We start from the raw sequence: 17,417 nt of genomic DNA on the forward strand, positions 1-17,417 counted from the left end.
TCCCCGGCACTGCACCACCCAGGCCATGCCTCACCGCTGTTCTGGAGAAACCCACCACCCCGGGGTGAATGGAGAGTTAAATTTCAATGGCCCATTCATTCCTTGGCTTCGGCTGAGCCCAGCAGAGGGGCTTAGCTGTGGTGGTTGCTGAGGTGCGGATGCCTGTCCTCCGAGTGCAGGACTGAGGTTTTTGCCTTCCATTTAAACCAAAAATACCAACAAATGTATTAAAAAAGACAGCACAGAAAAAGCTTTTGCCATCCAGGGACAGATGCACTTGTCGAGCCTCCGGGCGAGGTGCAGTTTGCAAATGTGCCTGAGGCCTTTGGTGTACTAGGGATTTCAGCCTTTGGAGCAGCTACACCAGTGTAAACTCTCAAACCTTTATTGCAAAGTTGCTATTTGCACCAGTGATGATCACATCTTGAAATCAGGGTGGGTGGAACCAGTGCAAATTGCAATCTTTGCCTTTCCATGTTAGAGATTTGCAGCTATCCTGGTGGTGGGAACTGGGGCAAATTCCCCAATATAGACCAAGCTGGTACAACAGGTTCTTACAGGGCCTCCTGTGCCTCCCCCCATCCCTGCTCCCAACCCCAAATCATCAAGGAACAGGACTCCTGGGCTTTAGCCTATGGACACTCCTCTCATGAGTGCCAGGGGAAAGTTCTGATGCTCTGACAGTGATTGAGCCCTGCAATCTGGCTAAAGAGCCCCATTCTACCATCTTCCCAATAACCTGGAATGAATTGTCCTTTCCTTCAAAACTTCAATCAGTGGGCAGCTAATAAGCCGTTCAAGTAAAAGGAAATTGCCTGAGGGCTGCAACAGCTGCATGTGAAAGAATTTGAAGAGAGCAGCACTGTGGTGAATGCCATTCTCAGAAGGACTGGGATCCTTCTAATCTGTTGGCTTCAACATCTGTTAATGGAATTTTCCAGAAGGGCAGATGGGAGGTGGAATTTAATCCAAGCCATCCCTGGTGCCCGTACAGATTTACCATCCCCCGGGCCTTGCTCTCCCAGTAGCTAATATGTCCAGGGGTAATCCGTTCAGTTGTGGATCATCAATGACTTCCCTGTGCTGTAACTTTCTTCTGTCCGTGAAGGGAAAGCATCCTGCAGATACCACCCTGACAGGGCAGAAGGGCAGGGAGCAGTGTTGCTAAACTTATACTTGCAGCACCCCTGGATGGGAGCATTCGGGGCAAGCATGAGGTTTGCCCGTCTGTAGCCGTGCCACTCTCCAGCACAAGGACGGTGCCAATGGTCCTTCAGATCGTCCACGGTAACATAAGCCGCACAACCTGATATGGAGCTTCCCGTGTGCTTTCTGTTACATGTTTCGTTCTCACGCATAGCAGTAACCTAGGCTTTAAAGGGACTAGGAGGGGTCTTCAGCCAGCAGCGCATCACATTGTTTTGGTCATGGCTTCTGTGCCTGGCACAGCGAGTTACAGCAGCAGATGTTCTTGGCTTGGAATCTCAACAGCCTCTGGCATGGTGCCCCCCAAATCCACCAAAGACACTTGGCTGTCCTAATACGGTCATCCACCTTGTCAAATAGAACAGTTCGCCTGCCCTAGTAACACAGGGTCCAGTTAGGCCCCCTTCGCGCCTCCTGAGCTGAACCTAAGGGTACTGCAGGTCCCACTGCAATCCCTGGGACTGCCTGTGAGATGAGGCACTAGTCAATAGGATGAGGGGTGGCGCAGTTCCATCTTTAAGGCACAGCTGTAGCTTTGTCATGGTGCATTGTTCAAGGAGCAGATTGTGGATATGTCTGCAAGTCAAGCCTGGGATGTCCAGCTGAAGGGGACATCCTCGAGCTCCTTGCACTGCCGTGGCTAAGGTACTTTTAGCACAATAGTTCAATGCGAGTGGCAGAGAGGCTAGCTGCTTCCAGGCCATACCTTTCCAAGATGCTAGACATATACTCAGGGTGGCTAGCCCCTCCTGCGGCTCGCACCGCTGTGGCCACACTCCATTTTTAGTATGCTAGCTTGATCCGAGCCAGCATGGGTATATCACCCCGTTTGAAATGCAGACCTGCTGTGCAATTCAGAAGCGTTAGCCTGTCCCTGGTTTCTCCTTGCTGCATGGGGGAAGTACCCTGTGCTAGCTCTCTGCTTAGTGCAGATTGCTTTCCCTGCCATGCTAGCCCAGCTGGAACATTGTGGGGGATGGGATTTCCTTGTGCTTGCTTGCTCTCTTTGCTTGGGAAGGAGAGAAGTGGCCCTGTGGAGAGTGCATCCACTACGGTAGACAGGGTGGCCTGCTAGACCAAGCACGGGATTGATCTTCAGGAGGATCTGGATTCTATTCCCAGATCTGTTACTGACCAGCTGGCTAGTCTTTGGCAAATCACTTCCTCCGCTCTGTGCCTCAGTTTCTCCTTCTCTAGACTGGGGCTAATGACACTGACCTGCTTCATAAAACAGTTTGAGTTCTACTGATGAAAAGCACTATAGAAGAGCTAGGTGGTATTCTTATTACTGGCAATAAAGGTAGAGAGTGCAGGGGAATAAGGGGCACTTTATGCTCTCTTACACACACTCCCCGACCCCAGGTAACAATCTGAACCTTATTGAGCAACATCAGAGCTATAATGGGGGCCCTGTTTCCCCTTTGGAGTGGGATGGAAACAGATCTCAGGCTTAGCTTCAGTTTTGAACAATGTTTTTATTATATGTTTAGTGTTCTCTATACAAAAAATCAGGTTTTTACAGTGATTCTCCCCCTCCCTCCCCCAAAAGAAAGATAACTGAATATTTTGGCCTTTTTCGTTGCTCATGCAGTCAGTTTATAAATCCATATATTAAACATTTCTCTATCGTCTTGCTGTAAGCCTTTCTATACAGCCTCAAATATGCATTTATCACTGGGGGGGGGAGTAGATTAACACAAAATAATTGTGTTTTCTTTTTTAAAAAGGCAAATAAATATGTAGAATGTATTAGAATGACCAGGAGGTTTTAGACAGAGATAGGTGTTAAATATTTACAAATGAAAAACAAAAAAAAAATTGAAAACCAAAGTAGTCCAATGTTTTCTTTCCAACACAAGCTGTGGAAATGAATGTTTAAAACTCCGTTGTGCAAAGGAAGAAATGTTTTTCAGATTCGACACAGGTTCAGACTGCTATTGACATCACAATCTGAGAATGATGTCCACTTGAAAAGAACACGTGGAGAGACGGGCATTGCTGGGCAAAGGGAAAGCCACTGATATAGTGGAGTTTTTAAGAATTGGAAAAGCATTATTATTTCCTGTAATAAAGTGGTTTGTTGTAATGCACGAAACAAAAAATATTTTTCATTTTTACAAGGTTTTATTTTTTTATTGCTTCACTGAAATCTTTTGCTGCTAGTACAGAATTAACCTGGTACAATGCATGTTGTTACAGGTGGCAATCACTGCTGTGCTAGGACACGCCCTTCACATCTGGCTACATTCTAGGAAATGATGTCAGTGCCTCAGAATTCTTCCCGGGTTAGGACTGCTGCTAGCATGGATGGGAAAAGGCCACGATGGGTCGACTGAGTGCTGCTGGTCAGGTAAAGCATGTAACAAGAGACAAAATCCTAATGAAGGTCAATAATGCTTCCCCCACCTTCTTATCTGTCTCACTCCCCCCAGAATATCTACAGCAGGATGTCTCTGACAAGTAATGGGTTGCATCTTGTTTAGTCACTTAAACACAATTCATAATAGGCCGATCAATCTCTGGGGTCAGAAACTTAGTAGAACAGTTGACCTCCGGGTCATTTTTTGCAGGGTCGAAATACGGGAAGGGGGAAATGTGTGGGTGTGAGGAGTGGGATGACCTAGGTAGTTTCCAGGCAATTTAGACTTCAATAACATTTCTGAAAGCAGAATTTCAAGAGTATGAGCTGTTATTCCATAACACAATCGATTCAATTCCCATATTTACTGTCTCTAAGGAAAATTAGGAGCAGCCTCAATATCATGCATATGTAGCCCCTGTTTCTCTCTCATCATTTATGCACACTGCTGTGTTTAGGATCTGCTGGAGAAGGAATAGCAGCTTGCTCTCTCATAAGGCCATATTTCAAACAGCTACAGAGTTTTTTCCCTGGCTTTGGGTACAGTGGGTCTCTAGCAATGGAGCGTATAGCTAAGCTTCCCCAAAATATATATATGGTTTTAGTTTCCCATGTTACGGAAGTGAGTCCAGACTTGCTAAGTTTGGATCCAGATGTGGACGCTTCCCAGGCTTCTGAGAGTGCTCAGATCTGAGACTTTGGTTCAGGCCCTTGTCTAGTTCCTCACGTCTTCCACCAATTACAAATTTTAACGAAAGCGCTGCCAGTTTAACAATGCAGGACATAGCTTGAGTGACAGGGCAGTCGAAAGTGCTGCCTGCATCTGGATGTAGAACCAGATTGTTTAGGGGAAATGCTGCCTTCATCAGCAGAGGACATACTTAGAAGAGTGTACAATGCAATGCCAGTTTACATGTATGTTCTTTCTATGTCCTTTTGGCATCATAGGCGGGATGGCTCAGTTGGTCAGACATACCACAGGGTGGGGTGCTTGGTTGACCTTCAGAATCGGAGCAGTGTGCACCTCTGGCTGCACAGCGCAGCATATGCCCTGGGCACCTGACAGTGCTCCATAGCTGATTGACTCTGCCTACTTGAGGCCATGGTGCACAGACCAGACCAGCGACTTGGATGAATCCCCCATGAGGGCGAAAGAGAGAGAATCTGGATTGTTTGCATTGCACAGACCTCTTTGGACTGCCAGGTATTATAGATGAACAAGACCTATTAGCTCATCCAGTCCATCTCGGGGGAGACAGAGCATGACTGTTTCCTGCAATGTCTCCTGCAGTACAGCTCCATAGGTCGTTTTAATAGCTTATAATCTACCCAACTAAAAACATATTTGATGCAGGCATTGTGTGTTAATAGCTCTAGGGCCACTGTGGTAACTTTACAATAAGGTCTGGTAGAAATCATGCACATGTATTAACTTAGCCACCAAAATTCTAATTAGCCTTCAGTCAGATGGCTTGCAAGCCATGAGTTAGCTACTAGTACACAATGACTACAGGGAAACACCTAATAAACCTTTATGGAAAAGACCTATGGAATATAATAGGAAATGTTATGCTCTGTGTAAATTTGTCAACCTCCCTCTAGATTTAACAGAGAATTATATGTGCCTGCTGCAAAACTCTAGAGCAGTGGTTCTCAACCAGGTGTCAGGGGCCCCCTGGTGGGGCCATGGACAGGTTTCAGGTGGTCCGGCAAGCATGGCTGGTGTTAGACTTGCTAGAGCCCAGTGCAGAAAGCCGAAGCCCCGCTGCACAGGACTGCAGCCAGGGGCCCTGAACCCCACCACCTGGGGCTGAAGCCAAAGCCTGAGCAACTAGCTTTGTGGTTTCCCCTATGATGTGGGGCCCCAGGCAATTACCCTGCTTGCTACCCCTTAACACTGACCCTGGCATTTATATGCAGAAAAATAGTTGTGGCACATCTGGGCCAAGGCGTTTTGACAGCATGTTGGCCTCAGAAAGAAAAAGGTTGAGAACCCCTGTTTTAGAAGCTGCTTCAAAAAAACCCCATACCAATGTTATTCTACATCCTATAGCTTTTTAATTTCCAGAGATCCCTACTCCATTTCTATAGACCCTTATTTTCATCCTTGGTAAATCATACAGGACTTCTCCATAAAGGATGTGTGCTCTGTGCTTGGCTTTCTTTCTTTTTTAGATTCAGATCAATTTCTGGTGTAACACTGATTTAAATGGAGTTAAACCAGGGATACATTTTGTCCCTTTCATCCTACATAAGCATCTTTTTTTCTTTTGTGGTGACTCAAGGAACAAGCAACATGGTGTCAGGGTTCTGTATGCTGAGGTGTAAGGAACCTGACTCCTCTGGTCTTCTTGAGGTAACCTTCTCTAGTCTCTGCTGATCTAGGAATGTTATGGTGGCTTTAGTGAGCAACATGTGAAATAGCCACAAAGCAAAGCACTTCTCTTTCCTTTTCCAAACAGATGCTATGTAGGTGGCTCAGTAAAGTGATTCACAGGGACAGAACATAGTGGGTGTGAATCACAGGCTAGGCTGCTCTCACTGCACCCTTGCAACTCCATAGGGTGTAGGTGTAATACAATGGCCAATTGTGTCTCATTCCCCTCTAGTGGCTGGTCCAGAGGGAGGATAAGAACTTCCTATTGCTACCTGCCAATGTAGGCACTCCTTTAGATCAAATGACAGAGGCCTGTGCTTTTGGTGGTTCCTAGGTACATGTCCTGTGATGATCCTGGGTGGGTGGGCTGTTACACTGGTGATTTGGCCTGCATGTACAGCATCACTTTTGATGACGATTCTAGACGTGTACACCACACCATCTTAAACTCAGCATTATTTGAAATTTGGCCTAGTGTGTTATAAACTGCTCAGAGGTGGCTGCTTTCTTCCCTGGAAGTGAGTAGTTTAGGTTCTCCACTTGCTATGGAACAATGCCAGCTGAGTCCATTCAAATTAAGCCTCTGGCTACAATGCATTTACATTGACAGTAACAGAGTGATGGTTATGATTTTTCTCCCTCTAAAGGAAAAAGTGAACTACTGTGGCAGATGATTTCCTTTGTGGCTTAGACCATGTTAGCAGGAGTAACCCTATGCATAGGAGGCAGCTTTGGCAGTCTTTTATCAGCAGTCTGTGACCCATTCTGAATCACACGGTGCATCCAACTTCTTTGCCACAGCTAAACTCTCCCTCCTGTTTCTTTGCTTGTTTGACTGAGTATGTTGCATAGGAATGGACCTAGTTTGGGTTTCTTTCTTAGAAATGCAAAATAGTTGAGCTGTTAAATATCATGGCAGTTTTAGAGAATGTGGCAAATGTGTCTAAACTATCCCTTTTAGTAAAAACATCTTTGTGAGCAAGATATCTTTGTAGCAAAATAGCTTGAAAGCTAAAACAATTGTATGAATCCTACAGCATTTAGTCCATTATGTCCAACAAAACCATGTTCTTCAGTAAAAAACAAAACCCCTGCCTAATGTTGTATAACTGTGAAACTGTCTGAAGTCATCTGATCTCTCTCAGCAAAGGTACCTTTGGTTTCAAAAGTGCACGAGTTGGGGAGAAGACACACGGCATTTGCCACTAAGTATGGTCTATTATAAAACTCTGTCTTCTACAATGATCCATGCTTTCTCAGATGGAAGGGCATCTTTATTCCTAGTGGACTGACAGATTAGAGACCATCACGTCAGGGGCTTAAGCTGTGGGTGAATATTCTTAGTTTATTAAACTTCAGGGGAAGTTTGAAGCTGTATAAGGCATATGGAAGAGCATTGTAATGATAGAAGTTCCTATAAAGACATGTTATTACAGCGTATTAGCAGGTTAGCTGATCTGAGTTGTCTTGATATGTAAATAACAAAATGGGTGAGAGTTCCACATGCAGCTTTAAGCGCATGGTAATTTCTCCTGTGGGAGGATTGATCGAAGGGGAAAAGGCCGCTGCACCAGGCTAAGAGGAGATTTTTAACTGAGAACAAATTGAATGACACCCTGTTGATTAGAATAATGTGGAAGGAGATCCCAGGTCCTGCATCTTTGCCATTTACAGGCCTGGGCATCCCTGAAACTTTCAAGGATCTTAGCAGCAGCTGCAATTCTGGGTTAATATAATTTGTTCTTCTACCCACCCCCCACGGCTATAAGGTGCCATCTTTTCATGATTGGATATATGATATCAACCCTTAGTCCCTTTTTTGTATGTTAATACTTGTCCTTCCTCTTTGCTTTCCACTGATTTATGGGTTATTCCTTAAAAGTAGTGGGGTTTGTGGGGTTATATTTTTCTCTTATAAAATAAAGAATAAAGTAAGAGTCTCCCACATAATTATCCAGTGGCTAGTAGTTGCTTGGAGTCAGGCGGTGAGCTGCATCTGCCTGTCTTTAATCAAGTCCTAAATTTCTTCCCCAACATCCCTTTTATTAAAAAAAAACAAAAAAAAACCACTTTGCTAAGTAGCATGGATGCAGGGTAATCTCACCCATCGGTTCCTTGGTGACAGAACCCAATGTGGATGTTTAGCATTAATAAGAGGTATAACACAAATCCAACTGCACCAATGAAAACCACATGAGCATAGTCTTCCTCTGGGGTTCAGCGCAATGCTGCTTCACCTTACAGGAAGGATCTTTGTGGTGCTAACTTGTTTCGGCGGCATTATGAGCGAGGTGCTGGCTGTAAAGACGTCCATCTCAACGACAGTCACAGAGAACGTCCTGTTAATACAGTAATGTGTTGTTTCTATTCCTAGCTGATTGACCCCTCCTGCTTCCTTGTGTGGATTCATGCCCCAATCCCCCTTTCTCTGATTTGGGACCTTTCTCCAAAAAATAACTTTGAACCTAAAAAGGAAAAAAACCAGAAACCTCAGCAGTGTAAACGACTAACCAAAGAGAGTGCTGCGTTATCTAAAAAGAAGACTTGGGGAGGGGTTGGCGGTCCAAGTTCTGAAGCCCGGGGTGTAGAACCTGTGTGTCCTGCTCTTTCTCTGGCCCCTTTGGTTCAGCTTAGATTTCAGCTACAGCTACAACACATTAGCACCCCATGAATCCTTGCCGTTCATTTGTTTGCTCAGGATAGGATGACACTGGTGACCACCTGGACTGTTCTGGTTTTGTTTGAACTTTTTTCATTGGGTTTTTTTTTTTCCCATACTCGGGTTCCTGTTGGCGGCAGCGGTTTGACCCCCATGGCTATGTATATATTTGTCTTTGTGGTTTCATTGTATTTTGTTACGCCAGGGAGTAGATAGCATTGACGGGGGATGTGGCTTCTGAACTCTCGTTGCCTTCTGTCTCGTCCTTGTCCTTCTTGACTGTGTATTGGCCGATAAAGGAGCCATCCTCGTTGAATTGCCCTTCACCTCCCTCTCCATAATCCACCAAGCTATCGTCGCTTTCCTGCTTTATTGTGCCGTCCAAGGAGGTGTGGCTGCCTGGCGGTTCCTTGTTGTCTTCATCGCTGGGTGGCAGAAGACAGACACACACAGTAAGAATTGACAGGGTGGCATTTAAGGGACACTGTTAAAAACAGGGGGCTGAGTTCTCAAATAAAATCCAGTGTGTTTCCTTACAAGATTCAAATGTGCAAATGAATCAGGCCGCTGTGATTGCAAATGGCTAGTCACAATTTCCCTGCTATGCAAATGCAGCTGCAGTAATTGCCTGCCTATAGTAGGCACACAGCTGCATGTGCAGTTTGCACACTTGACTTTTTTGAAAACCCAACCTCATTTTTATTTTATTTTTGTTAAGGAAAACAAATGTCCTTACCTAGCTTATAGATAATCCTTTGATCGATCAATTGGAAAGAACATTATAATTGTTTTCCTTTTAATTGTTTATCCTCTCTATTTACTTTTTGCATTTCAGTCATCCTTGGACAGTAAAATAGTTGGTTCCACTTTTGTGTCTAATGAGTTTCACTTTCAGATTCTCTTGCACAGATATAATCTGTCCTTTAGATAGCCATGCCCACATGCAATTGGGGGTTGGTTTTTTCAAAGTACTGCAGGGGGGGAGTACATGGAGGATGCCAAAATCTGTGCATCTCTCAAGTACCTGTGGAAATTTACCTCTCTGAGTTTATTTCCAGTAATTTCATCTCATCTGTTTGAGGCTAATCTGTTTGAGTCTTCATCCTTAACACTTCCGACATTTTACACTATGAAACTATATTGTTCTCTACCAGAAAGATGAATAAAGCCCATAGAAAAAACACTTTTAAGAGACATTTCTCTCAAAAATTAGGAAAAAAGTTGCATTTCCCCTTTATAGTAAGGACGGGTGTCTCATACACATGAATAATATGTGAGTGGACTACAATATACGAAAGAGATGCCTTTCATATCAGTTGATAACGTGTCCATATTTGATCTCATATGTCCAGTAGAGATGCTACCTCTACTGAAATCCTATATGTCAATTTAACTTTTCTCTTAGTGGGGGTCTTTCCAAACTCAAAACTGTCTGCTTCAAAATTTGCTATACAATAAGCAACACTATTTCTTGGCCTATTTTTGTGTGTGTGTGTGTGTGTGTGTGTGTGGTCTCTATCTAAAATGTAGGAAAAATGTGGAATGGTCCAAAGTTACTTTTGCTGAGTCATCAATCTAAAAAATGATCCAGCATTTAAAAAAAATTTTCTGTAGCTTTCCTATATTCGGTCAGTACCTCATTGAAAACAGCATTTATGCTATGCTTAGGGTATTGTGCTCTCAATGGAAACAATGCACCTTCCTTACTTGTAGCAAATAAGCTCAAAGACCTCAGGGATCTTTTGTAATGTTCTACAGCAATCAAATCAACAACTGAGCGATAAATGGTTGCTCTGCAGGTACAGCGCTGGGCAAAGCTTGGGTCACAATGCCTCTCATTTCAATACAGAGATGGGAAATAAACCATTGAGGGCTATCTTCACTTTTCCTTCCCATTCCTGCCATGGAGAATTTAGATTCAGATTGTAGCATTTGACAGTCAACTTCCTCCTCCTATGAAGACATTGGGAGCTGCCATTTGGGCCACAGAGCTCAGCGCTGCTTAGCAATGGGAATGACCTATTAGGTCATTTAATCTATCCTATGCCATTTAAGTGATAGTTTCAGTACCCCATAATGTAGGAGGGATTCAGTGTCCCACAGAGCATTTTGCAGCTCTCAATCATATTACCTTGTAACAGCACTTTTTGTAAATCCAGTAGCACAACAAAAGCAATGCTTGTGGCCTTGTGTTAATTGGCATCACATTAAGAATTAGCATGGTAGCTTTATAAGCAGCTTCTTTGTTAAGAATTTAAATCTGCAAGCAGTGCCACTCTTTAGAAAGCCCAGTAACATAAGCAGAGAGTGGCAATAACCAGAACAGTTGATCTGAAATCTCCTTTCCCAAGGTTTGGGGTGGGGTCAGATAAAATGGGATCTGGATCAAACGTTTTCCTCAGGTAGAGTTTGCGGGGCCAGATGACAGGGCAAGAAAGTTTTCCAAACCCACTCCCTGGCTTTGCCTCTCTCTTGGTTCTAATGTGTCCTGTTAGTGCATTAGGAACGTGATGTGTAGAGTTGTCAGCACGTTGATGCAACTTAATCCCATCAAAATGGCCTTTCATGGTTTTGGATGTGTGGATTAGTAAAATAAGAGCACCCAGTTCAGCACCGTTTGGGAAGCATGATCACGAGTGACATGGTCAGAGAGAGAGAGGTGGAATTTCTAGGATCCTGTTCAATATGTATAACTGACTGATTGTTTTGGCCTAATATCTTTTTGCTTGTGGTTTTGTTGTCTTCACTCCCTCAGCTCCTCCGCACAGTGCATAGACTGAGTACCTCTTGTGGTCAATACATCAGAGGTGCATTACGCAAGCAGCTGACTTGAGGATTCTTAATTCATCTCCCTCAGAACCTGATCCCACAATCCTTGCCCATGTGAGTAGTCCTTAATTGTGCAATTGGTCCCACTGAAGCTAGCTGAATTTTTTGCATGAATAAGGATGAGTCACATAAATGTAGGTTGCAGACTGGGCCCTTAGAATCTAACTGGTTCTGATAGGTGCTCCCAACTCATTGAATGTTTTTCAGGAGTAATGCAACTTGCTGGACATGAAGTGCCCGAAATCTCGGAATGAGGGAGATGACTGTTGTTTAATATGTTAGGTGGAAGGGCAAAGGATAAGGTGTATTTCAGCTATGAAAGAAACAAACGGCTCAAAGAAAAAGCTAAATGTGCCGGACTTCAGGCAGCACACGGGTCCTACCTTTCAAGAGACCTTCATGGTCCATGTGGATAGACAAGGTGGAAAGGAGAAGAAAGAATGGGAATAAAACAGAGAGAAGCAGAAAGAGCCGGATCAGAGAGAGATATGATGAGGTATGCATTTAAAGGGGCAGGCGCTGAAACACCACTGTGTTCCTCGAGGGGCAATTGCCTTGTTATACCAAATGGAATTGGTGTTACGTTCCTAGCTGGCTGAACCTCACTGGCTCCCCCTCAAAAGTTAATACCCAATAAAAGAAAATATCAGGCAGTCAGAAAACAGATTATTTGCAGACGTGCTACAAGGTGTGCCTATCCTGGGAGCCAACTGGACGGCCTGCAGTCACTGCTGTCAGTGGCAGCATCTAGAATAAGCTGCCTGAGGCTTAGCCGAATGGCTCTCCCATTTTTCCCCCCCTTTCATCTCTCTGGTTTTTCAGTTGAATGTCATGCTGGTGAAAGGTGGTGCACTGACAACCCTTGAACCTGAAGGTGACCCACGCTGGTCCAGGGACTGCAGGCTCCTCCCAGAAAGGCTCAGTGGGACCTCCTCTAGGGATAAGAGGACAGTTCTATCTCCATGGCCCATTCTGTTCTTGGTCTCTGCTGTAGACTGGCTGCAGTGGATGGGCTGGCACTACTTGTGATATCAACACCTTGTTGCTGGGAACTGAAATGAGACCTACTGAACTCGTTACACGTAGGTCACTGAACTGCTGGCAGAGAGCATCACGTCTTTCAATCAGTCAGTCTGGGCTGGAAGTGAATTGGAGCCCTACAGGTGAAAGGCTCTGGCTCCCTGAGCTCTCCAGCCAACTTCCCCCTTCACAGCGCTAAGTTCCATTTGAATCATTTGGTAGAATGAGGCATGGGCACTAGCCCTGAACACTGTCCAAAGATAATGGTCTCCCACTTTGAAAATAGGCTCCTCAGCTCAGCCTCTGCACAGGGTGACAATTTCTCTTTCAGCAGACTTGAGAGATGCGACAGTATCTTGTAATTACAGGCTGCGGAGATTTGAAAGCAGCATGCACAGGCCATTACGGTTGAGCGCACATCAGACATGCTTATGTGGCAGTGTGGAGGGAAACCAAAGAACTCCCGTCAGCAAAAATTCTGTCCTCCTCTTAAACTCTATTTGTTACCTTCCTTCAGCCTAACATCACAACCATTCTGAATCTTAATCAGCCAACCACGCTTCATACCAATTCTTCAGGTTCACCTTCCTCTCTGTTGGCTTAAGAGAGGCCTTGTTTCCCCCACCCTTCTCTGTAGCCTTGAGACATTGTGGTCTGATTCTCCGGAAGAGAATCCAGCTAGAAGATGGTATTGTCATGTCTGGTTCTGCACTACATGGTTAACACTGTGCTAGTAATGATACTTCAGACACTTCCAAGATGCCTGTGATTTGAGCACCTCAGAATTTTACACCAATGCTAATCTAAAGCCAGATTCTGATGCTTGTATACTGAGTGGAACCTTCTTCCACAAGCTGACACAACGTGGGCCAGGCCTATGCTAAAAAGTTAGGTCGACCCAACTATGTCACTCGGGGTGTGAAAAATCCACACCCCTGAGTGACGGAGTTAAACTGATCTAACTCCAGGTGTAGATGGTGCTAGGTCGAAGGAAGAATTCTTCTGTAGACCTACCCACTGCTTCTCAGAGAGGAGGATTAGCTACAGTGATGGGAGAGTCCCTCCCGTTGCTGGAGTGAGTTTTTACACTGAAGTGCTCCAGCAGCGTTTGTAATGAAGACAGAGCCGAAGTCACTACTCGTTCTGGGGTAGAATCTGCCCCAGTTAAACCTCTTGATAGCGCCAAGAGGTGGGTGACCGCTAGGAAACACTATAAGGAGACAGCCCCTTTAAAAATACCTCCACTGAGGTAGCAAAAAACTCCCCAAAACAACCAACCGAGTATGTTGGGTTTTTTTATATATATAAATTGCATCTAAGTTGTCTGTCATTTCCCTCCCTCTGACCTCTTGCCTTTCGATGACAAGCTCTTCAGAACAGGGGCTGTCCTTAAGCATTTGGAAAGCACCCAGCATGTAATGGGGGCTACTACATATTAGCAATAAGGAGGCATTTCCGATCCCTTCCCATTGTCCTGACAAATGTCCTGCTGCCTGGACGGTGCTTGGGCAGTAAATGGAACCCTACAGAACTGTTCCTGTTGTGGTAGGATGGCAGCCAAGCTAAGAGCTGGGTCTTTCTCTTCCATCTGCTGGTGGTGACCACATTTTAAATAGCCACAGTGCCTTATAGTCAATACTGCTTCAAAATGCTTTCTATATACCCTTTGGGGGTGGAAATAAGGGAAAATTTTGGCCTCGGGCTCCAGGGCAAACCCCTGCTCTTATATAATATGCCATAGGATGCCTGTCCACACAGAAAAAACAGGAGCTCAAGTTGTTATGGTCTTGGCTGAAAGAACCACAAGCTGGAATTGAATTTGCCATTATTTGAATCAGTAGCTCTTTCCTGGGCGTTCAGATATTTCAAACCTGCAGCTCGTTCCGCTGAGCAGTTCCGAAAGGAAGCGACCTATAAGGGCATGCGCTAGGTCACCGAGTGGCTACTTAGATTAAAGTGACCGAGACCCAACAGTGAGATGTACAGCTATAAACATTATGGATCATGTCTGCACTTCACAGGGTTTCAGCAACACTGATGAAATTCCCAAAGTCCGTCCCATGTGTGCTGGACCCAGGATGAAACCCTGAAATGGACCCAGTAGGGGCTGGTCGCTCTTTTGTTGTTCTCAAGTCCTGGTCAGGGATGTCCTCAGACTTGTATACAGTGCATAGAAAATAAGTTAGTCATTAATGTAAATTGCAATGAACTTTCATAAGCTATTCTGTCAAGGTGAGCTTACCCTTATCACAATAACTATTTCCCACCAGCAGAACAGCCTCTCAGAGTGAATAAATTCACTCTAGCTGCCTGCAGGCTAATAAACCACATTGTGTTCCAGTCCTGCTATGTCCCACTGAGCCAGCTGGGCTGGCTTCTTAGCACGGGCAGAAGGTGATAGACAAAGCAAGTCCCTTCCATGTGATTATCTTGTCAGAACCTCACCACTGTGTGCTTGACAGATGGCTTGGCGTCAGAGTGCAGGCATGCACAGAGCCGGCTGCTCTTGCAAAATGAACATTCAGCTATTGGGGGCACGGACTGTGGCTGAAGCGACAGAAGACAGCCTAAGCAACCAGTTGGTGCAAATTGACGTTCCAATGGCGTAGCATGAGAGCTCTAAATCCACAGCTCAAACATGCAAGGGATTGAGAGTGTGGAGGAGGAGTTTCTATTTGTCTGGCTCTCCAATGTGTTAGCTTTTCGGTTTTTGCTGGGGGTTTATTTACCTCCTGTATCTTTGCATATGCCATGCGGAAAACAAAACAGCTCTGGTCACATGGCATCCTCCTTGAGAAAAACAGTCACGACTGGAACATAATTACTGTAGCAACTTGCTACTAAATGACACAAACATTGCTTGTCCAGAAGGATCCAATTATTTTGCCTTTAATTCATATAGCTGTCGGGGGTGCTACGGTCCTGTGCAACTTGATACCAAAGCATCATAGCTTGCTCTGCATTTTAAATAAGTCCTTCCCGTCTCTGGTATTTCAGTTTATCATCAAGTAATGCTGGGAATATTGTGCAATAGCACAGAGCTTAATCTAAAAACTCATTAAATCAGGGGAAAGATTCCCATAGAGGGCAGTGGGCTTTGGATCAAACCTCTATGGAAAGGTTCACGGCAGTTACTGAAGTAAAAGAAAATCATAATGTAAAAACAAGCTACAGACACTCGAAGGAGCAGAGACGCTGTAAATCCCAGTTACTAATATTGTAAAAGGCAAGAAAATTAAAGAGCTGGCAATTTTATGCCTTTTCTTTCTTTGGAAGCAATGAGGAAACCAATGTGGAGCCGTGAAGACAAAACCACACACAGCCACAGAAACTCTCTTAGCCCCTTGTTAAAGTATTGTAATGGCTGGATGGAGACGTGGCTGTTGTTCTTTCAAGGATGCCACTGAGTTTGAGAGGGGCTGATAAGAGGTGGGGTAGGTCACAGCAGTTGGAGCAGTGTCTGTTAGGCAGTGAAAGGCATATTTCAGTGGAGTTTGTTGGGATCCTCTAGGGTAAGGCCTGACATCTGATTCCATACAGGTCCCCCGTATGTATTATTGAGTTCTTACAGGCTCTGAGGGCTTATTTGAACAGCTTTTGGACATCTCTTTTCTAGATAGTGCACTAACGCTGAGAAAAAGACTGAGCAGCAGAGTGTCAAGTGGCTGTAATAGCCTTGCACTGTCTCAGGATCTTTGGCTCTTGGTGTGTTACTGTGTGTGTCTGAGGCCAGTTTCCTCCCAAGGGGAACGATCTTGTCCCCACTGATCGTTGTCAGAGCATTCTCTGCCTCGAGAACGCAGAGGGTGGAGAAAGAAGGAAACCTTTTCAGAATATTCTAGTTTGGTTACTTTTCTGGCTATTTAGGCAGGAATGTCTCCTTTTGTAGAAATCTTGCACAGTGGGAGATAGGAGGAAGAGGAAAAGGAAGGTGAAAAGTAATTCATGAGAGTGCAGTGCCTTGGTGATAGTTATGTGGGGTGGGGGAGAACTGTGGGGGGTGAGACTGGAGTCGGGCAGGTGGTGGGATAGAAGTGGCTTATCGAACACACATGCCAAGTAGAAACATACCTGTAGTCAAATGATGGATCATCTACTTTGTGGTCTTCATGATCTAGGACTTCAACTTTTTCACGCACTGTGATAAGCACACCAACAAGCAAAAGTTAAGTTAAAAATGGGAGATTTTAAAAACCGAGCTGCATAGTTTCAAGGACCTCCTTCTTTCGAGGGTGTGTGTTGTTTGTTTTTGTTTTCTGCTAAGGAATGTGGATGAGGAGAATACAAAGCGAGGACGGTAACTGACATGGAAATTGATTGAGACAATGCTCTTAGACATCTGATCAAGAGCCCTTGGCAAATGTACTGGGAAAGTCATTATAAATCATTTCATGTTTTTAATCTCCAAAAGAGCTGTCATTCTATTGGGATGGGTTTATTTAGAAATCAAAGAATAACTTTGTAGGGGTCAGTGGAGAGAAGTATCACACAATCCCAGCCAAGAAAGGACCCCTGGATTCAACTGGGTCTACCGTGGGTTATATTAAAATCTTGCACTGCAGTATCTACCTTGCCACTGGTATTGGCGGTTATTTCCTGCGTTAAGGGTGCCTGATTCACCACTGCTACTCTGGCACAACTCCCTTGATTTTACAGATGTAAAACAGAAGTGTAACAAAGGTGAATTAGACTCAGAATGAGGAATGTTGCAAATATCATGAAAGATTTTATCGGGAGTGGGTCACAATAGGATTTTAAGGTTGCCAATTGTATCCATTTCTTTATCAAGCCTTAAGCGTGGGTTTAAAGTGGTGCATGAGATACAATTATTATGCTCGTGGTTTTAATTCTATCTAATGAGGCTCCAGTGTTGAATAGATGAAGCAATTTAAAGAGTCAACATTTGCCAGCCGTTGCCATACAGTAAACAGATACATCCCATTCTAAGTATAGTGGAAGTAATGATC

General features: G+C 44.5%; 2 protein-coding genes across 53 annotated transcripts in view; one reads left to right on the plus strand and one right to left on the minus strand.

Moving 5' to 3' along the window:
- The window catches only part of RBBP5 (RB binding protein 5, histone lysine methyltransferase complex subunit), a 168,345-nt gene that overhangs the window by 101,666 nt on the left and 49,262 nt on the right, over positions 1 to 17,417 (plus strand). For all 4 annotated transcript variants that reach the window (XR_006276466.1, XR_006276467.1, XR_006276469.1 and 1 more), the window contains exon 15: positions 3,406 to 3,556. The gene's annotated coding sequence lies outside the window, so the exon portion shown is untranslated. The remainder of the gene's footprint in view (positions 1 to 3,405; positions 3,557 to 17,417) is intronic.
- The window catches only part of NFASC (neurofascin), a 182,008-nt gene continuing 171,858 nt past the window's right edge, over positions 7,268 to 17,417 (minus strand). For 29 of the 49 annotated variants that reach the window (XM_043500386.1, XM_043500401.1, XM_043500409.1 and 26 more), the window contains 3 exons: positions 16,522 to 16,588; positions 11,814 to 11,825; positions 7,268 to 9,026 (listed from right to left, as the gene is read on the minus strand). In XM_043500386.1, coding sequence (XP_043356321.1) covers positions 8,798 to 9,026; positions 11,814 to 11,825; positions 16,522 to 16,588 — 308 coding nt within the window. In that variant the 3' untranslated portion in view covers positions 7,268 to 8,797. The remainder of the gene's footprint in view (positions 9,027 to 11,813; positions 11,826 to 16,521; positions 16,589 to 17,417) is intronic. The other 20 variants (XM_038379847.2, XM_043500415.1, XM_043500413.1 and 17 more) reach the window with 1 other exon arrangement.

Source organism: Dermochelys coriacea, chromosome 21 (genome assembly GCF_009764565.3).
Source record: "Dermochelys coriacea isolate rDerCor1 chromosome 21, rDerCor1.pri.v4, whole genome shotgun sequence".
Lineage (NCBI taxonomy): Eukaryota > Metazoa > Chordata > Testudines > Dermochelyidae > Dermochelys > Dermochelys coriacea.